Source organism: Cygnus atratus, chromosome 18 (genome assembly GCF_013377495.2).
Source record: "Cygnus atratus isolate AKBS03 ecotype Queensland, Australia chromosome 18, CAtr_DNAZoo_HiC_assembly, whole genome shotgun sequence".
NCBI classification, from domain to species: domain Eukaryota; kingdom Metazoa; phylum Chordata; class Aves; order Anseriformes; family Anatidae; genus Cygnus; species Cygnus atratus.
Window position 1 is genome coordinate 8,004,790 of NC_066379.1, and position 21,965 is coordinate 8,026,754.

The following is a 21,965-nucleotide window of genomic DNA, read 5'->3' on the forward strand; positions in this document are numbered from 1 at the left end:
AGAGGGAAGATATATTAATACAGGAATACAAGGGTTTCCAAATTGCACAAAATGTTTATTGTTAGTCTAGTACATTCAATATCATATTGACTAGAATACAGTAATTCAAAAATATTTTTGGCGAATTGAAATTTTTTAAAAACCATTTCAAACACTCCAAAAAGCAATGCCATGAAAAATTAACTTAAAATTAAAACAAACATTTTCAAGCAATAGTTTCACTTTTGACTACAGAAAACCTTTACATGTGTTTTAGTGGTTTTAACAGTACTGCATTTAAACAAAATATATGAAATCACAAAAAGTGGAAAATACTAAAATACACAATGTTAAAAAACTGAGGCATCCAGATGTGTGAGACTTGTACTTGGAATTACCTGCCCAGTTGTCCCATTTGTACTCTTTTGGGGCAGTTAATTACTCTGCTGTAGTGGTGCTGTTTCTCCAATTATCTGCTAACACTGTACAGCAACTCTTCTTCAATGCCTTAAATCTAAAGTTTGTCCCTCTTGTTAAGTTCCATTTACAAATGTATATAATCTAAAATATGCAACCCATTGACAAATCTAGGTGCAATATTAAACGGTACCTTGAAAAACATCCCTATCTTGCTACTTATCATTTGAAGATAGGCAATATTCAGAACAAAATCTGAAAAAGGCAACAAGTTTTGCTTGTTTTTGAATACTGACATGAAAAACAGTAAATTAGAAAAAGGATAAAGTCAATCTTAATATAAGACATTCATTATATAGTGGGACAGATTACAATTATTGGATAAACAGTATTACAATGACTCTTTTACAACTGGTCATTTAATGCACATGTTCTACAGTCATGACTTACTACCACATTTTGTTTTCCTCTATGGAAAGACAGCAACACAACTGAAGACCAGTTTTACTCTGTGTTAAGTCCTAGAACGACAAGTGCCACTGAATCAAGTTCTTCACTCTTTCCTCCCTAAAAGGCTGTACTTGTGAAGAACCAATAGCCATGAATTCAAAGTGGTCAGCAGTTGCTCTCTACCTGCTGTTCTAATGAGGATTTCCCAACAGAATGTCAATCAATCACCCCAATCAAAGTTGGTGGGAAGTGGTTCTGCTGGCCAATTTAAATCCCCTTGAAAAATCCAAGCCTTAATATTACAGCACCAATATACGTATACATATTTTGGAAAAGTTACTAACCGTTTTGGATAGAGCGATATTAGCTGGGCACCTTCCTTAATACTGCCAAGGTCTGATGTCAGCTTTCATCCAAACTGCTGCTTTACTGGGCAGCACAGAGTTGAACTGGGAATCTTGAGAAGAAACTTGTGTTAATTACTTCTTTAAAGCACTTCATTTCCATCACAGATAGAGCCAAATTAAGGTGCTATTTAAGTGGTACTATAGATGAGCAGAATATTACCACGTTCAAACTCAGCAAATGAGCATTTATATTTCAGTTTGTAAAAGTGGTTACTATAATTACACCTATAATACAACCCTTGGAAGAGGTACATTTGCTTGTCAGTACAGTATGTGGAATGTAACCATTTCTTGCAAGAGATTTTGCAACATGAATAACTGCATAGATGACAGTTGTGTGTTTTCAGTTCAGTAAATGTACTTTTAAAGTTTACAAAAAACACAAAAAGTTTCTATAAAAGTCATATTATATCAAGATAATGGGTGGTAAAAGATCATTCATCTGTGATTCATGTTTAATAAATGACTAGTGGAAAGGTGACAGAAACCAAGTTCAAATCAGAAGTTACATTTTTGCTATTGCACTGACTTCACTTGAATCACTAATTTAGAAAAATTCATGTAGTTAAAAATTGTAAAGTTAAACTAGAATACAAAATTTATTTGTAAACATCAGGTAGCCAGTTCTACTAACATGGAATGGACTCTTAGTACTGCAGTACAGTATCTTCGTTATTTACAGCACTTGCCATACGACGGACAATTCCAGGACACACACAACATCAGTTCACAGTAATTGTGTTCAGAGAACTACCAACGTCAGTGCAGTTTTTCTGTGCAATTTTCCGATTTCCCCGAATTGCTTAAGTCAAATAATACTGTTACAGAGGCCAAGTGCAGATTACTCCCCCCACTCTGATATATATGTATATATCATAAGTGACGAATGATGTCTGCAGGACTTCTGTAAAGGTACTTCCAAATGGCATAGTAATGAACAGCAGCTGCTGTGGCCACAAATACGTGCCAGATGGCATGGGCAAAAGGAATGACTCCATCGCTCTTGAAGAACACCACACCAAGACAATATATCAAGCCTCCCCAGGCAACCTCCTGAAGTCCATCGGTGTTGCTCTGACAATTAACAGACAGACAAATTAGAAAACCAGTATACTAACATTTAATTACACCTTGTGAAATACTTTATACAATATGTTTCGATAGTACAATAGAACTAATAGTGGGATAAATCAAAAGTTAAGACAAGTCTGATATTTTGCATCAGGCTTGTTTTGTTAGCAGAGCAGACAAGCATGAAAACGCCATTTGCTGAGAAATCATGTTTCTCAAATACAATGCATTAGTCTGATAGAGTTCAGCTACTTCTCATCCACTCAATTTCGCCCTGCTTCACTGAAACGAAAAGCCTCTAGTAAGAGGCAAAAAGCTAGCTTTGTTCCACATAAGTCATCATTTTTAAAGGGGCAAGAGTCAATCTACTTCCCCCATCTTGACCCAGACCACAGAATCAATTAGATTTTACCCAAAGCTCTTCAACATACCAAGAAAAAAGGACAATTTGTTATCAGAATTTCATTCTACTGTCCTAAAGAAAGCTTCTCTCCCAACTTCTAAGTCTTGAGCAGGCATCAGATACATTCATGAACAGTAAAATCTAGAAGCATTCCATGACAGGTTAATATATTTTGTATCTTCATCATTTTTACTAAAATCAAGGTAAATTACTTATTACATTCAACATCCTTTCAGAGGTGGGGATCTTCATGAAGTTTGGAACCCAAGCTCTTTTTATCTAGACTCCATGGCCCAGGTTCAACAAAAGAAGGTAACATTTCACTGAATGCAAGCTATAAATCCAAAAATATAGCTGACTATATTTGGTTCTCCTGCAGGGAAAGTCTATAATTATGGTGGACTAAAATTAAGATCTTTTCAGAAGAAACAGAGCTACACCAGTTCTTAAATCAGTTATAAAAGGAAAGTTTGTATATTTGTAATGTCAACAATCACATTCCTTACCATGGAGGTCACTACCAGAGCAGGAGAAAATCCCATCGCTAAGTAGAAAAAGAGTTCAACGATCTTATACCTAAAACAGAGCAAAATGAACCATTTAAGGTGGAGTACATAAAATACAAACATCTCCTTCAACAGTAAAGAAGATATATCTAAGATTTTATGTTAGCATGAGTCCATTCAACTTCTCAAAAAGCTTTTCACACAGATATGTTTTATTACAACAATAAAGCTGTTATTTATCTCTGTGCATGCTACAGTTGCAGACAATACCTTCTTCACTGAATACTGCCTAGATGCATTCATTTGCATTAAATACTAATGAGAATAAAATATTCAGACAACTTATATTCTCTTATTTGAGAAGCTCAACAGCTCATTGCCAAAACAAAGAACAGTCTGTCTTGCCCACTGAAAGTACGTAAGAGCAGGCTCTAGAACTTGCCGAACTCAAGGATGCATATTTCAAATTAGAAACACTACTACTACTATTAGAAGGTAGCAGGAGTTAGTAAATCTCAATATATATGCAGTATAATCTATACATATTACTACATAAATTAGTGGCATAAAAAAAGTTAAAAAAAAAAAATGAGGTGACATTACCCACTCATTCCTGTTTTCTTGCAGTAAAGTTAAGAAGTTTTAAAATTGGATACTTCCCTCCCACCACTTTAAGAGGAGACAACAATATACCCTAAAGACAGGTTATGACAGAATGAATACACTTAACATTTGACAAGATAGAATTTTGCATCACTCATCACTTATTTCCACCATCTCAAAGGTCTTATTTCCATCTATGAAAGGCCAGGTACTTTAAGGAACATTCAGAAAGCAAGAAAACCACAAAGTTTAAAGTTGAATGCAAATAATAATTCTTACTTTTCATGGTAGAGAAATACATAAATGGTTCCTCCAGCAGCCATCAGCCAGATAAACCAACGCATGTGAGATGCTAGAGGTCCAAGCTCACGTAGATTTAGCCTGGAAGTACAGAGATTAACAGACAAAATTAATGAATGAATGAAGCATACTGATACAAGAGTAGGAGGCTTGGTAAAAATAAATATTCAGAGCTACAACGTAGGCACAATGAGGGAGAAAATATTTGGACATACAGAGGCAGAAGGTATGTTTATATTGATGTAACGACAGCACAACGTGGAATATACATAAACAAACAGCTTTCTAGTGCTTTCAAATACTACTTCCTGTTTTGCAAATCCCAGGGGATTATTACGTTCCATTGCACAATGCAGAATGTAGTCAATTGCTTATATGAAGACACCTATAGAATGTGAAATGTCACAATGATAGCCTGTTTACATTGGAAAAAGCTTTAATTCTGAAGCTGTGCTTACCACGGCGCATATGATGCTGCAATGAAGACGTAGATCATCATTCTGTCACACATGTGAAAGCAATGCTCCATTGTCCTAGTAGGAGAAAGAACAAGTTCATCAAGTAAGATACTCGAAAGATTTTTGTATCATCACATTTTCCTGACACATTTTGGAATTACTTTAGGGGAAATGCCATTATCTCCTTAACCTCTTAAAACCACTTGAAGGACTGTCAACCTTTCTTCTACTTCACAATGTCATAAGCAAGACATGTAGGAGATGAGCACTCTTCCATCCCTTGCATCGTACATTCTGCTCACTGTCAAGGAGGCAGAATGCTGTCACATCAACCCTCCCTAATCCAGAAACTTATCCTGTTACTACTAGTTAAATGCTATTTATGGCCCAGAATTATATAGGGGTAACAAAAAATACAAAGAAAATCACACCTTAGTTTTCCTGTTGCACCCTTGCTCCCAAGGCTGTTAGCCGTGTATCACATTTCATTTCTCTTGGCAAATTCTGTGTTAAAGTATTTGAGCATGCCATAGTCCCATGCTGTCCCCATTTCTAAAGTGGGCTTATATCCATCATGCACTTGTATTATGTTCTTTCAATGCAATTGCTAGATTAAGACACATTAGGTTATCAGTTGCGTTGGAAGAACAAAAAAAACCTTCTCAAAAGGCACCAAACATTGTAAGCTTGTTTGTACATGAACTTGGCTCATTATTTCTTCCAACAGAATCAAGGGTTTGGTTCATTTTGTTTTGCTGTTTTTTTTTTGTTTGTTTGTTTTAAAGTGATTCATTACAAGGCACTACCCCAACCTTCTGTAAAATCATTACTTTTTGACTACTTTAGAAATACAGTGTTAAAACATCACAGAACATGAAAATAAATAAAACATCACATACAAAAGCTATAATGATACCTTAAGTGACTCTTTTTCCAAGAAACTATATGAAATACCGTGGAGACAATGAAGAGCGCACAGAGCCCCATGCCATACATCCATGCTGTTATCTTTTCCCATCGATCATCAGAAAGCCGGTGGAGAAGGGCACTACCCACAATTGCAGGAACAATAAGGAACTAAAAACCAAAACAAAATACAAACAATTGTTAAGACTGTACTTGCTACCAACGTAGCTACTACCCACAGTACTGTAACAGCAAGGTGGATGGTTTTAAAACATGCTGCAGTATTACATGTATGACATTTGATGGCAGCCTCCCAACTAGCAGAAACTTTTCATTTAGTTGCAAGTTGACACGCAAGGGTCTAGACTTCAGCAGTGTCTCAGACAGCTAGGTTATACCTGCCTGTGATAAGTTTCTCCTCACATGGAACTAGGATAAGCTACTAGCTCCTCTAGCCATGATACAAAATCAGACAAAAGGATTTACAAAGTCTGACTAGTTGTGTTTTTTTTTTTCCTCCCCATTCTGCTTTGTATTTCTATAAAGGTTTTCATCTAACTCCAGGCTGAGATCTAAACCACCACTTGTGCACAGAGGCTAAGCACAGGACAGACCAAAAGAAACTTAAATCTCAAATGAAAAAATAAAGTATTTCAAAGTGTGCAGTTAAATAGAAGGTAACATAATTAATCAAAGGCTTTGCAGAGCCTGGGTTTTAGATATGATATAAGTTACCTGCAGACTTTTATGAAGATTCTTAATGCACAAATATGAAGTTCTTATACTGCAGTGTATCCCTGACTGTTTTCCTTACCATCTCCCTCTCAAGCAGCTTTAATTCAGATTTTCCAAAGTGACCACTGCTATAACATCATGATGGAATTAGCATGCTCACATGAAGTATCTAAGAGGTGGGCTGCAGGTTTCATAGAATCATTCTCCTCTCCAGGATAAATTATCTTATCTATCTTTGTCTCATTCAGGGGGAAAAAAAGAAAAAAAGAACATGTCAAGTTAAGTATTTAGAGAAATGTCTGAGACAGCAGGCTCTTTTCTACCTGTCTCCTTCTACTATGAAAGAGTATCTTTGTCAGCCTTTAGGTTAAAAACTCTGTAGAAGTTCCTTTTCAGACCCTACTGTATATCTTAAACATGAATTAAGTCACTGGAATTGGAACAACTTCATAGGTTAAATACTTTATAGGTTAACCTAAGTCTCACATACTAAACAAAGCTAGGAACCACTAATGTTTAAACAAATCTGGCAATTCTGCTCTGCGCTACAGGTTTGATAGCTTAGAACACAAAGTGCAGGCTAGACCAGAACTATCTTTGTCCTGTATCTACATGCAGACAAGAAATTGAGGCTCTCATCACAGCTACAGTTCAAAAGATGCACAGCATACTGAATGAATCTGTAAAGCAGCTGGTTAATCCAGAGAAAGGGTTAAAAAAAGACAAAACAATTCTTTTACTTCTGGATTTTGAAGTACCTCACCTGTCACTTCATTACTATTATAGCTTCTTCCTTTCTGCAAAGCTTGGTACATTCAAACCAAAAGCTGTAGAGCCATACAAATGAGAAGTATGGCATTCTTGTGTCTACAGCATTTGGACCAGAGGTGAAAATACTTTGAGTTTTGCAATGAGACTATGGAAGTTGACCTCACGCACTTTAAGGCCAAAAATAGTCTTCCAGTCTGGCTTCTCGTTTATCACAAACCACAGATTTCCATGTATGTATCCTGGAGAGCCCTCAAATTCAAGTAAGGTTAAGAAGTGTTTCACTCCTCTGGAGATTAGTCACTCCTGATTTCCACATATGGCATACAGTTTAAAGTGTGGCTGAAGCCCTTGAGACAGCAGGGAACTGATTAGATGTGACAGTTGTTTCATTTCATATTTGCAGGAGACAGGAAAATGCTAAGCTCCAGAAGTTGTTTTTTTTTTTTAGCTGGGCTTCTTTAAGCTGCAGGATCATGCTGCATCTACATTTGTCAGCTTGCTTCCCAATTTCTGATACAAATTTCAATTTGACTAAACTTGACAGTGAACTGAAAAGTTTCAGAGATATTCTGTATCCACAAGTGTCACAAGCATGACAAATCCCTACTAAATCTCTGTTACAGGCCTAGGCATGAGCTGCTCAGAGATTCCACCCGGAGCTCCAATTGAGACCTTCTCATAGGAAAGAAGGCCTCAGAGGAAACTAGACTTAGATATTACAGAACATCTTGCCTTTCTTATGGAGGTATCCCAGCTTCTTACCAGTCTACTAAAATAAATGTTTCACAAGATAAGCTATAATGCATAATGCTCAAATGGACCAACACATAGGTTGCTGCCAATCGCTTTTTCCAAAAAACTATTGTATATAAAGTTTCAGGATAAAAAACAAGCAATTTTCTGATCCTCTCTCTTTGCACCTTCAGAGAAAAGAATACAGCCAGAAATGAGTACGTGGATGAAGGGCTGAATTCATCTCTTTTCTGCCTTGTCAGGTCTCTAACGAATGATTCTATTTCTCACAGGGAACAATACCATACTCACATGAGAAGGATTTATTGTGTTTTATTTTTCTCCCTAAGTATTCTATTTGGAAACACTTTGCCTCTGTGCCCAATATGCATCATGGGAACAGTTAGACTAAACAAGAGATGTTCTATTGCTTTTTTTCTGACCAAAAATAGCTAGATTAAAAACAAAATCCAGAAATGATACTCTGCTGTTCGAGACAACTGGATAGAAGTTCTTTAGGTTCTAACACCATACCACATAACATGTGATACAATGGACTTTATTAAACCTAATTTCTGTCTCACAAAAACAAAAACAAAAAAACCACTAGTCAGCTAAACAAGACATCTTCATTTCAAAAAGTTACTAGCACAAAAACAGTATTCTTCAGAATAGAGAAGCAATCAGTCCTTTAAAAGGAGTGGTATTTACCAGAAACTTCGGCAAATAACCAGAATTGATAGAATGAATGTGATTGTGCTGTGTCACTTTACAGGAATGACATAGCATATCTAAGTTGCCAACATTCCTAATAATAAAATTAGCTAGAAGTTAAAGAAATTTTGCTTATTTCATCATGAAGTACAATTCTTCCAAATGAAAATTGTCACCCACCAACTTAATGTACTGTGAACAAAACAAGACCGATGATGCTCCAATTTACTGACTCCATTGCCTTCACTAATACTTGCTGAAGCAGAAATGGGACTGGCAGAAGGATTTACAGAATGAGAGAAAGGCAAGTTTCACTAAGTTTTCTGGGGAAATGCCAGAACAAAATGAGCCTGAAGTTACAACAACAATACAAAAAGACGACGAAGGATTAAAATATATTTATTTACAGCTACAGGATGGAATCTTTAAGAGGCAGCTTAGGTGCAATCCCCCCATGATATATTTTGCAGAAACTGACTACCACAACCACTGCTGTCACAAATAACAGCCACTGTAAAAAACTAAGGCACAAAGAAAGATCCAGAAACAGTAAGCTGTAGACCTGAGCAGTCATACTTCAGTGAAATTACACTCTCTAGGTATCAGTTTATAGGTATCTCCCATCTTTTTGGGATTGCTGAGAAAACTGGTACTTTGGTCAGTATTTTATCTGTATTTCTTCCATATCTCTGTGGGCAATCTCTCCCACAGAGAGGTTTAAAAAAAACTGTTAAAAATTGCTTTTGTCTGGAACATTCATGCCAACTTAAATTATTTCCTTTGGACATGAGGCTATGCAGCTCATACAGTCAACAACACAAACTTTGATGCACAAGCCACTGTGGCAAAGCATGTATTACCATGGGAGAGCATATACATACTCTCACGTGCCCTTTATTGAGAGGGAAGTGCTTATAGCATAAAGATAGCCCCTACAGTTCCTCTGTGAAAAGGAAGACAAAGACCAACAAAGCAGCCAAAAAAGCCACGTGACACTTAGAACTATGAAAGACTGTCCATCTCAAGCTTCCTGCTCCACAATCGCAGCCCTGAAGCCATGTAGTGTCTCTCTACTCATGAATTTTCTCTTCACGAATAAGGAGACAAGCGTCATGGAATGAGAAGTCTACTGGTGACTTGGGTTTTGCACTATACAGAGGACAGAGAAACTGCTACTATCAGTCAGGTAGAACTGAGACATTTTCATCATAAGAGCACTTCTGAAATTTTGAAGATTCCTCTTTCTGTGCTCCAATGGCCTGGAAAATGCTCCAAGCCTCATTTTTGAAATATTTACTCTTTTTCCATGCACTTCACAAACCAAAACTAGAACTTATTTTAAGAATAGTTCCTCCTTTCAAGGCAGTTGGAAGCAGCTTTTAGAGCAGTATAACACAAATTGTGGCTAAATTTTGAAGTTTTTATACATCAGAACATGTCTTTTGTCTGATAAACCATACAAGCACTAAAAAGTTTCAAGATGAAATAGCAACTTGCCCAATGCTTTTATTTAGCTTACCTTACAATTCAAATGCTTATTACTCCTGCTTCTCAGTTTCCTTCCTGTTCTTCTAAACAGAGAGCAGTTTTTCTGTCTCTACATTCAACTGCTTAGCTGCCCTTCCTGTCTCCTAGTGACTAAAGACAAGTCAGTGCTTTGTTTAAGGTTAAAGACATTTTAAACAGCCTTTCTAGTTAGAAATTTGAAGCCACCTTACTATGCTACAAAGTTATCTTTTAAATTTTGAATCAAAAAGCAATGTATGGGATTCTGTATCCCCATTTATTAATTGACGTTTTTGAAGCAGGTGCTTAAACTGACCACCATATATTTTTAAACCAAAACCAGAAGAGATACCTACCTGAGGACTACAGTTATGCTCATAAAATACAAGTTGACTATTTTCTGAATTGCAAGTAAAAAGAAATAGGAGGAAAATGGAGAATCATTGCTATTAACCATAAGCTATTTTGTATATATTATGTCACTGCCCTAACTGAAAACTTATCTAGCAGCTACTACTCAACTACTTGATCTTCTAACATTTAGTAAAACAGGCTGTAACATGGAAGAGGAAAAAAAGCATCTCCCCAGCTTTTTCCGTATAATCCACTGTGTTTTCCCAGAAGAGATATCTATCTCAAGGCTTTAAATTTTGATTAAAAGATATTTATTGCATACAATTTTATTTAAGGAGTAATCCCTCTATTGTACTATACTTTATACTATATTTTCTTCCAAAGCATATGTTAACATATGCCCAAGTTGTGAGCAGATCACGGTAGATTTTAGCATGTAGCATGACTGTTCAGAATTAGACAAATTCACCATAAACAGCATTATACCACAAAACACTGATATAACAGCAGCAGGTTACAGCCAAGGTAACAGGCAGGAATATGACATGCCTGTTGTTCAACTGGATGAAGCTTAGAACTGCTAAGGAGTACAGCAACTTCTGCCAGATATCTTGAGAGCCAACTTTTTGGCCAGGATTTGTACAAGGATTAGGAGATAAACTACATGCTTGTGCAAACTAACAGAATGTTGCTTCATTTCTCTAGACAAATAAGCACATACTTACATAATGTTGTACAACAGACCCTTGGCTTAAACACACACAAGCTTCAGTCAGCTTTTCTATATGTAAACCAAGAAGATTCCATTTCTACGAGTAACACAGAGCTGCATGTTCGTTATTTATAAAATACACATGAAGGATCTAGGAAGAGCTCTGTTCTTAAAGGACTGGAGAGTCCCATGCACCACACCATGAGCATTTCTATCTGTGGCTCACTCAGACACATTGGAGGTATAAGAATGTAGCCAAAGTCAAACATACTTCAAATGTTTGGAGTAAAACAAGAGATCAATGAGAAGCACTGGCTGCCTTAATAAAAGGGCAAATGCTAAGTTAAAAAAAAAAAAAAAAAAAAAGTTTAGGACTCCTTTCCAACTACAAAAAAAAGTGGGACTGCTTTCATTATTTTGTATACATATCACATATTCAAATTTAGTATGGGTCTTTACATTACAAAAATAAGGACAGACTAGGATTTTTAAGAGGGCTATCTAGCGTTTATGATCGGCATTGCTATTGTCCCTTTCAAAACAGGGAATTGAAGAGAATCAAAGAATCAGTTTACAGATATTAAGTATCAAAACTAAGCCATTTTAGCTCTTCTGGCTATTATTATCCACATTATTATGTGTTTGTTTCTTTTTTTTAATGAATCTTTTGCATTCTAACCTGAATAAATCTCTGATACTTCCAATATAGAATTCCCATATTACTACATGAGCACAGCACCAGGAAATCTGAGTTGCAAGATTTACTAGTATATTTATTTATTTGCAGTCATCCTTTCACTGGCACAAGGTAAAACCACCTAAAAACATGAAATTAACTTTGGTAAAAGGGAATCTTGAAAAGCATTTGGAACTTCTGGAGATTCAGAACAAGGACTAGTGATTACCAGCCATCTAGTTAGTGTTACATTTAATGGGCTGTTACAGCTGAAGCTTACACAAAAAAAAAGCAGAATAGTTATAAATATATGCTTGGGCAAAGTTAAGTATTTAGCCACATAAAAAAAATTACTGAAACACAGTTCAAAAAAAGTACTTACTGCATGTGTGTAACAGTTAGCAGCATGTTCATAGCAAGTGGGTTTGTAGCGGCTGTTCGCTGGAGCTGGGTGGTTCATGAACCTGTTGAATAATTAAGGAGTGTTGTTAGGAAAGTTAATAAACCATCTCTTTGGAGCATCATGAAGGAATACCTCCAACCCAGTAACATTAAAAATACGTGTACAGACACGTTTAAGGTAACTGTTACAAAATTCAAGTTTTTCTCAAATATGTTCTCTTACCAGAAAGATCAGTTGACCATTCAGTACACAGACAGTCACAGAAATGTGTTTATCTTTAACCAAGGCTTTTCTCATTTAATAGAGGTTGCATACAGAAGTCATACCCCTCCTCTTTTCCACTTGCTTGGTCAAATAAAGAATTGTCTCCTGTTTTAAATACATAATACTCAATTTTTTCTTGAATTATGGCCTTCATGATAGCTGCCAAGGGTTACTCTTCTTGAAAGAAATTCTTGGAACTCCAGCAATATTCCAGTTCTATAACACTTCAGAATAAGCCAACTTGAACTTTGTCTTTCCTACTCCCATAGCAAGCAACATTTGCTGTTGGAGTGTCAGATGGCTCAGTTTTTTCTTTGTGGTTAGTGTTATCTTCTGTCTGTAACTAAAAGAAGTCACACAGAGAAGAAAGGATATGCTAATCGTTAACTCAAAAGAGGAATCATTTCAAGAGGATTTCCATGACATTCCATCTTTTTCTCTAAGAATTTTCAAACATTACCTAACAAACAATCTCACCAAACAAAGCCTATGCAAGTCAAACCAAGTATGATGAAACTTGAGAAAGTTGTGGAAGAGCTAGCCAAAACAAATGTTGCATTTAACTATTCCAAGGAGCTCAACATTTGAGTTGTTTCTGTAAAACTACAAAAATAAAGCGGGTGTATAAAAACCTTGGAAAACCAGCACACATCCATATGCAACCAAAGTTAGAAGCTACTGCAACAACAGTACCATGTGTGTTAGCCTAGCGCAGTCTACTGTCATACAAAAGAGCTGCTTTCACTAATAAATTGTCTTTGTATATTCCAGGTTATGGCGGACTATTATAAAACTAGGTATTGGCAATTAGTCAGGTATCCAACAAGGCAGGAACAGTGTCACAACAAATACAGAACGTGTCTATGTTCAGAACTGAGAACAGCTTTATTAGCAAGATTTATATACAGGGCTTGTTAGAAAAACTTTGGTCCTGCCTCACGTCCCTCCTGGTTTAAGTGAGAAACAATCCTATTTTTGGGACGTCTATAAAATATTGACTAATTTCAAAACAGTGAGAAAAAAGGGGGAAAGAAAAAAAAACACATACCAAAAAATCCCCACTCAACCAGAATCTTGTCATATGAGCATGCAGTTCCTGATTTCTGGGATAAGATACTTGGTTTACAAATCATTTAATAAAACCATTTTTTTTTCCTAAACTGATATATGAAAATTTGCTAAGACTTAAACAGCCTTGATAAAGTAACACAGTATCATCATGTCCAAATTATGGCAATTTCAAAAAAAAAAAAAGTTTCAAATGTTACGAACGTAAAGGATTAAAAAATGTGTATTTTAGTCACAGAAGCTGAGTATAAAATGTTGTTACAAATGAATAGTTCCAAGGAAGTTAACGTATAGAAATGGCAATTTTTTTGCCAGTGAAAAATAACACTCTTCTCTAAGAGGATAATGAAATTGTAGTCATATGCACAGGCTTGCGGAACATTTGGAAAACAATATTGTTGCCCTGCGCATACAGATCTTCAACAGCTGCTGAAGACCATCTCAACATCATCTAAAGATGGAACATTCAGTTCACTCAGTTCTGCTTCCAAGTTTGGAAAACATTTAAAAATAAAAGCATCTGTTGGCTCAGTTGAGTGACCAGGATTAGACTGCCCTTGCTCAACTCCATAGACTCAAAGTCACAGAAAACCTTCCACTGATTACGTCTAGAATATTATTAAGTTTCTCCAGAGGCCATGGCGGTACCTTGGAGGTCTTACAAGAAGAGAGAGGCTACAAAAACCTGAAGAACACAAAGGAATAAGCTTATCCTCAGTGTCACAACTTCTATTGTTCAAAACTTCTGTATATTATCATCTAATAAGCTATAAATAATTGAAGGTAGCCTGCTAATGGGATCTTCCATTACCCATTAGAGGATTAGAACATAAAGATATTAACAAAGCTAACCTTTCTCTATTATCTACGCAAAGGGCGTTTTCCCACTCTTGGTGCCAACACAAGAATGATGCAAATATTCATTTATCTACATGGTAACTTTGTCTGAAATCTGATGCTTGCCTGCTTTTCCAGGCAAATTTCACACATGCACCTTTACTTTCAAAGCATTTCAAACATCCTTTTTACATTAAAAAATATTTCATTTCTATTCATTTAATTTAAAACAATTTGCTTTTCTTCCAGAGTTCTGGCAGAGTAATACCATTAAGAATACTTAATCCATCTCTTCACTTACTTGTTTATACCACCACCACCACCAGCATGTTTTGACAGGAGCCAAGAGTTAGACTTTACCTGTACTTTAACAAACAGGCTCTCCAAACAGCCCAGCACCTAACCGCTTTACATTTGACATACTTGCACTTCTCCTTTCTGAAAGGTGTCAACTGCCATAGACTGCAAGACCCAGACAGCAAATGCTGTGGCATATTCGGTCGGGTCACTGCTCATGGACAGCATTTTCAGTAAAGCAAAACTTCAGTTATCTCCCTGTGCCTTTTTATAAGACTATTTATAAACGTTACAACTTCTGAGGGAAGATCATTCAAAAAGTGGTCGAACAGGGGAATAATCAAATGCAGCCAGTGCCACCCTTGAGTTTGCTTCATTTCCAATTGACTGTTCATGTTCAATGCTTTGAGAAACAGACCTGACATTTGAAGATAGCTCCTTTCTGTTAGTACGTTGAAGAGCTCATCAAAAGCAGGACAAATCATTTTGACACATTCAGTTTAAGAAGTCAGTCATTTACTCCTCTAGTTAGGTACACATAGGGCATTGCAACACGAAGGCAGAAGAATTTGGTTGTAGACTTATTCACAGTGTGGAGGCAAAAACTGCTCCATTCCTTCTTCAAGGCAAATGAAGAAAACAAACCACACCACGGGCAACAGCTGCTTTTGTTTTCTGCAATGTGAATAGTGCAATACAAGGACATTGTTTTGCTTACTATTTACAGGTCAAGTTTGCCTCTTCTGAAAAAAGGATAGTTGTGAGGAATCAAACTTCCTCTGTTAGGAAGGTGTGTAATGACAGCACTTAAATGTTATTTACTCCTAAACAAAGGCTCTCCATAACACAGCGAGTAAGGTTATTACCAAACGCAGGACAGTCTGAGAAACTGCACTCCAATTTATAGGAAACATCTCTAAGTGAATGCTTTTGATTCTCAAACAATCTAACATATTCTTTAACAGCAGCCCTAGTGAAATTGCAGTCATTCATCAGGAGATATACCAGAGTATCTCACAAGAAAGGACATATATGTCTCCATTTAAGATATTGACAACCTAAAGTCTTTAGCATAAAATACTAACTCCTTCAACATCAGAAGACAATATGGATATAACTACAGAGTCTGAAAAATTAGTTTGAGCATCAGGATGCAGCATTTTCAGCTTAACTCAGCCCAGCAGGCTTCGCTGCCCGAGGACAAACACATTGAGCCAGGACAGTACCACTGACTGCTCAGACACAGCTGCTCCAAATTCTACGTAATCTCTTGGTACTATGTTCAGTTTCTTACAGATAGCCATGAAGAATATTAGCATCTCCAAAGTTTCCTGATTTACTTTAGATAAACCATGATATATTCTGACTTTTTGTACTAGAACTTGAAATTTCTGAATCTAAGACTAATAAGTACTTGGGGCCAGCCATGAGATCATAATGCTTTTGCATTCAACTCCGTTATAAGTTTAAGTAGCAAAAAAGTTTAAAGTATCCATGCTTGGTGTCAAATAGATCTTGAACTTTAAGAATGTTCCAGCTTTATAATTTCGCATCATATAAACAACATTCATTAACAAGTACATTCCCAATAGAATTGGAAAAGACAGTGAGAAAGACATGCGACTTCATTTAAAACAGGGGAGGAGAAACTCATACCCTCGTTCCCTTTACACAACTTGAACTTTGATCTTGAAATACTTCAAACAAATAGCATTTTAAATATATAGACTAATCTGTTTTTTTTTTTCCCCCCCCAGAGACCATTGATTTCTAGTTCCTGTTCATTTCCAAGGGGACAGATGCTGTATGACTCACTGTGATCTCTTAATTCTGAGATCACTGTATTTGGGAGAGAAAGGAGGAGGAAAGTCAGAGGGTCCTTAATGCTTTGTCTTAGCTTGCAAACCCAACTTAAAAAATAATAATAAAAAAAAGAATCCTAAATCTATCGCACATACTTGTGTGGCATATGTTCTCTGCTATCACCGCAAGTTTGTACCCAAAACTGCAGAAGAGAAAACACCTTTCAAATCTTGCTTTGTTCTTGATTCCCATCTGCTGAATGAATTGTTCTTTGAAGCATGAAGCAAAACATCATTAAAAACAGCAAACATCAATAATGGTCTCAAAGATCTAGATTTTTGGGGGTGTGGGGGTTTCTTTTCAGGAAGTATATTTCCTTTAGTCAGGTCAAAAGGCCTCATACTTCCTTTTAGCAGCCTAAAAAGCTCATTGTCTCTTTTTATATCATTTTTTTTTGCCTTGTGCTTTCCAGCAGCAGGAGAGACCAGTGAGACCTCATAAGCCACAAATAACAGCATATCTCCAGAAATTGCAACAAGGTGGGGACACACAAAAACAGCAGTAGCATACATTAAGCTGGGCTGTACATTTAGATACCAAAACAGTTTGTTATGTTGTCTAAGCTCTTTACTTTTGAGAGGAAAAGCAAAAGCCACAAGCAGGTCAAAATTGATCAGCATCGCATTCTCATTTATAACCACGTAGGTAAGGTTTTGAAGAGAAATAAGCAGGTTTATAAGCAGCTTGATTCTTTCTGACCAAATCAGTAGATATTGCCTCTTTATGAATTCAGTCCATTCTGTTCAAAACAGAGGCATATTCCTCTGGACTTAGTACCTTCCTTCCTGGGATTAGGAGGTATCTAGTCATGGTTTGCAACTATCCAGATAATTTATCTTTACTACTGCTGAACAACTGAGTCACAGAAATAATTCTGATCAACAGAAGCAGATCACTTGTTTGGAAATATCCGTGAAATTGCATGTGTAAAGATTCATGTTACAGCATGACACTAAAGACTACATGAAATCAGCTATAATCCAGGAATCCATTAACAATTGTGGTACCATACACACATCAGGTCCTGGAAAAAAACACATCTGTGCACCCCCACTGACTGCCCAAAGGATTCCTCAACCTCCTGGCAAGTACAAAAGGCAAAACCTCAACTGAAGCGCGGGCAGAAGTCACACCGGGTACAGCACATCTGGGCGCAGGGACAGGCTAGCACATCACCCTAGGTGTGGGTGGCTGCAGAAACGAGGTCTGATCGCACTAGTATTTCCCCCTCCCTCACTTCCCTTTCAGTTTTATTTTGCTTTTAACCCCCAAGCTTTGGTTTCTTGAGCGAGGCGGTGGAAGAGCAGCCCTACAAGAGCCTGGCCTCACCTGGCGGCAGCCTGCCTCCCAGAAGTTACCAGCCCTGCTCCTGGGCTTCGGGTACCCAAACCCCCCGGGTACCCGCGTTCCCCTAAGGGTCCCTCCGTGAAGGGGAAGGCGGGCAGCATCCCACAGCCGCCCGGCCCCACAGAGAGCCCGAGCGTCCCGGGTCGGCAGCCGGGTCTGTGACACACGGCCGGATGCGCGACCCTTCACCCAGTTAAAGAGGGAAAAAAATTAAACAGTGAAAACAGACACACGGGTCCCCCTCCCGCCCCGCTGGAGAGGCGCTGCTCGCGGCGTGTGCTTGCCCGCTACAGCCAGCGATGCCCCGGCCCTCAGCCCCGGCGATACCGAGAAACGCTCCGGTGACTGCCCCCACCCGGGCAGCCTGACCGCGGGGGCAGCCGGGGGTCCCGGCCCGGGGCGGGGGATCCCTCACCTCCTAAACCTCTCCTGGAGCCGCCGCATGGGTCCTGGCCGCCCGCCCCGGCCAGGCGGCGGCGAGCAGGGGGTCGGGACGGGAGGCTTCGGGCGGCTCCTGAGGCGGCGAGGGCCGGAGTCCGGGCCCTCATTGGCGTGCGAGCCGCCGCGGCGCCGTCCGTCGGCGAGGCGCGGGAGCCGGGCGGGCGATCGGCGGCTGCGGGCGGCCGCTTTAACCGGCCCCTCGGCTCCCCTTCAGCCCGCCCGGTCCCCGCGTCCCTCCGCCCCGGCCCGCCCCCGGCCGCCCGGCCCGGCCCGCCCCTCGCTGAGGCGGTGGCGGGGCCATGGCGGGAGGATGGGGGCAGCTTCATGGCGGACGCGGCGTGAGGCGTCCCCCGCCGCACCACAGCACACAAACAAGCACGTATCTGAGGGTTTGGCTATTTAAACAGGCCTGATTTTTAAACTACAGAAGCTGGAAGAGCACTTCCGTGAGGGAAGCCGGGTAGTGGCGGGCTCTGAGCACCACACAGGCCCTTGTCCCTGTACCACGCTGGGAGCTGCCCGGCAGAACACAGCAGAACAGGCTCCAACAGCAAAGCTGTGCCTCTGCTGTCGCATAGAGCTGCACGTGGGATAATTTACTGTGCTCTAAGCCGAGGTTACAGTGGCTGGGCTGCTGCTGATAACCTGGCTAGCTATTTTACTAGTTCCTCCAGCTGTAAGCCACTGAGGTGTTATCTACTTAAACCATAAACTTTTCCAAGCAAGGGTTATTTTACATGAATGAAGAAATGTTGTCAACAAGATTTCTATGAGATGAACGTGGAATTGCCTTCCATAGTACAAACTGGGGCATGAATTAGGAGAGTATTAAATTCTTGAATAAGCTTCTGTCTTCTAATCTAAGACCTTGTTTACAATGAGATTTGAACTGTTAGAGCCCTCAACAAAAGCAATTAGTACAGGCACACCAAAGCAAACCACCGGTTTAGACAAATAAACTATATCCGGCATCAATATCGTTTATGGCAGGGCAGAGACAGGTGGGATCTGCTGGCTGCTGCCGCACTGGTTTACGAGTTGCCTCCCCAGCTGAAGGTGCCACCTCTGCCAGGCAAACACCTCCACTATAGGCTGTAGAGGGAAATGTGACCATTGTCACTTGGCTAGTAGTCAAGCTAAATCTGGCTTTTCATGGCCCTCAGTCCCTTTTACTAAATCTTCCTCCACATCAGGAGTTAACAAACGATTAGGTGGTAACAGCTTTGTAAACTGCCACAGCAAGACTTGCTTGACCCTTGGTTTCTCTCCTTTCCTGATGAAGTAAGCTCTTCTGGGACGAATTGCAATTTTCAGTTTCCCACAGGGGCTTGCTGCAATGATAGCTGGGGCTGGAACAGGTGCTGCAGACAGGCAATAGCTCAACTTTGCTCCAAGGCAAGGGTAGAACATGGGGCTGGAAAGGAGAGCTCCTGAAATGCAGAGCCAAGCTAGTTCCTGGATGCTTCTCCTGAGTTTCAGGAGGGCTTAAACTACTTCCATTAATCTCAGTGAGGTATCACTGTTAATAAAGTGGTACAATCTGTCATCTGATTTAAGTGTCATGGCTAATAAAAGAAAGCTCCATGTTGCAGAGGTACATCCTGCTTATGTTATGTATTAACCCAAAAAGAGCAAAGCCTGAGGACTCCACTGAAGAACCCAGCCACACACGCATGACTGCATTTTATTGGCATCCCAATAGCGTGGCTTTATTTTGAGGTGGAACTTGTGTTAGTACAGCTCCTTTCCTTAACACCACATACCCATCCTTGCATTCCTCCACTACTGCCCCAATAATTTGTTCTTTCAGGCTGTAAAAATGTTCAGGAAAATACAATTCTGTGGACACCAGGACTGGAAGACTGGCTTTTCGTGGTTCTGGTAAGAGCTGGACTGGCTCCTGTAAAACAAATCTTCTGCGACCTTCAAAGGTGCCCACAGAGTCATCGCATTTTGTCTCCATCTTCTCTCACTCCCTCTGCTCTTCTTTGGCTGCTTCTTCTGTCTCTTCCCAAACCACTCTCATTATCTTTTACTTCCCTGCTGCTTTTCACATTTGATCTAGATTCTACCAGGAAATGTGTCACAGAGGCTTTTTCTCCTCTGTTTTCAAAGCCATTTTTTCCATGTTTGTTCTGTGGTCACAGATATCACACACCATGAGATCTTCAAAACAACAATTACTGTAGCTTCCTGTTGTTGGAGCATCAAAGATTTACAAATTAAAGATCTAGTTCGAATCACTGTTTCAAACTTGTTTCTTTTGAATAACAACAAGAGCATTCAAACCATGAAGCTTGAGAGAGTGGAACCAGGTTAAGCAGACCACCAGCCATCATGAGAACTGTGATGAGACTGGAAAGTTTTGACAACACTTGTATTGAACTGAATCTCCATGTCTCTTAAGGATAACACTAAATTACTCAGCATAGATATTTTTAAAGCGGTCCTGGCCAATAACTCTTTTTTTTAGTACCAGTGATTCTGGTTGAACTCATCACTATAATTGCTTTTTATGATCTAATGACTCAGAATACTTTTTTTTAGTTATTATTATTTAATATTAGAACAAAAGAAATGCCTTATTATGGATGAAATGACTGTTAAATGTAAATCCTAAAATTTGGCATTAAGAATACAGAATTAAGGAAGTAAAAAATCTTATTAATTTGATTACTTTTATCAACAAAGTATGAAAGACAAAAAAAAAGAACTTTAAATACAAGTGTTTTTTTGATTCAAAAGTGTTCTCAAGACTAGACAAGTGATAGTAAGTTCAGCTGGAAAAGTATTTTAATAGATGAGTCAGGGTTACAAGAAGATGGAAGAAATTTCTTTACTGGCTGCATTGCTGCTATAGGGGTCTCTTATGAAGTGCATTTAGAAGAAGGACCAATGGAAAATAAATGGAAAAGAGCTCATTAATAAGGAATTTAGCTTATATTTTTCATTGGACAAAGAGAATTTAATTCTGATCAGTGCTGTGAGGTATTCATAAAATGGATTTTACAAGATGAATGAGGCAATCCCACTTTGATCCCTAATAGAAGGTGTTTGCATAGCAAGCCCGTCACTAATTGTACTTCTTGACAGTCTCAGCAGCGTAGTAAGTGACTGCAGGAGCCGTGTGGTTTGCCCTTATTGTTTCTAGGTCAAATTTTACCCACACAGAATCTCGTGCACATCCGTCACAGGAACTATCTACAACCTAGGGACAGAGGAATTCGTTCTCCTGGACATTTAATCCATCACTTTTATGAGCATTAAATTGACACAGATGTATGTCATTTCTTAATCTGACATCAAGTATTTTTATAGTATTATGCAAATATGGACATAAAAGTGGGGTCTGTAGTTACAGAAATGGTGGTTTTCACTCTATTACAAAATTGTCGTGGGTTGCACAACCCTATCAAGCCAATAGGCAGGACTTGCTGAAAGCTTCCTTTTCCCCAGCCAAGGTGAAATTCTAAGTGCCACATGAGATGTCAGCGGGGAGTGAAATTCTATCAGGAGGTTAAGCTAATAAAACTAAACATCTCACACAAAAACTGAGTTTCTTCTAGCATTTTGGCACAGGTGAGTTATTACCATAAGCCTCCACAATAACTACTCTCCTGATCTGTTGAACAGATAGCAGTCACACAAACATTTGTAAGCAGCTCCACAGCTGCCAAAACAGCTGCATCAGGGACATGACACCGTTAAGAAATGTTCCCAGGTACTCACTTTTCGGAGCTGCTGG

At 38.9% G+C, this 21,965-nt stretch overlaps 1 protein-coding gene across 1 annotated transcript; it reads right to left on the bottom strand.

Annotated features, from left to right (window-relative positions):
- Positions 1 to 34: 34 nt before the first annotated feature.
- MMD (monocyte to macrophage differentiation associated) lies at positions 35 to 18,464 on the bottom strand. Its single transcript, XM_035558722.1, has 7 exons — positions 18,195 to 18,464; positions 12,083 to 12,164; positions 5,511 to 5,671; positions 4,595 to 4,669; positions 4,116 to 4,217; positions 3,234 to 3,303; positions 35 to 2,327 (listed from the first exon to the last, which is right to left on the bottom strand). The coding sequence occupies exons 1-7, from the start codon at positions 18,221 to 18,223 to the stop codon at positions 2,127 to 2,129; spliced, it is 720 nt and encodes a 239-aa protein (XP_035414615.1). The 5' UTR covers positions 18,224 to 18,464; the 3' UTR covers positions 35 to 2,126.
- Between the last annotated feature and the right edge of the window lie 3,501 nt (positions 18,465 to 21,965).

Coding starts and splice junctions, on each gene's coding strand:
- MMD (XM_035558722.1), bottom strand. CDS start 18,223: ATGCGGCGGCTCCAGGAGAGGTTTAGGAG. Junction 4,670..5,510: donor TGGAAAAAGAGTCACTTAAG/GTATCATTATAG, acceptor TTCTCCTACTAG/GACAATGGAGCATTGCTTTC. Junction 4,218..4,594: donor GCAGCATCATATGCGCCGTG/GTAAGCACAGCT, acceptor CTGTACTTCCAG/GCTAAATCTACGTGAGCTTG.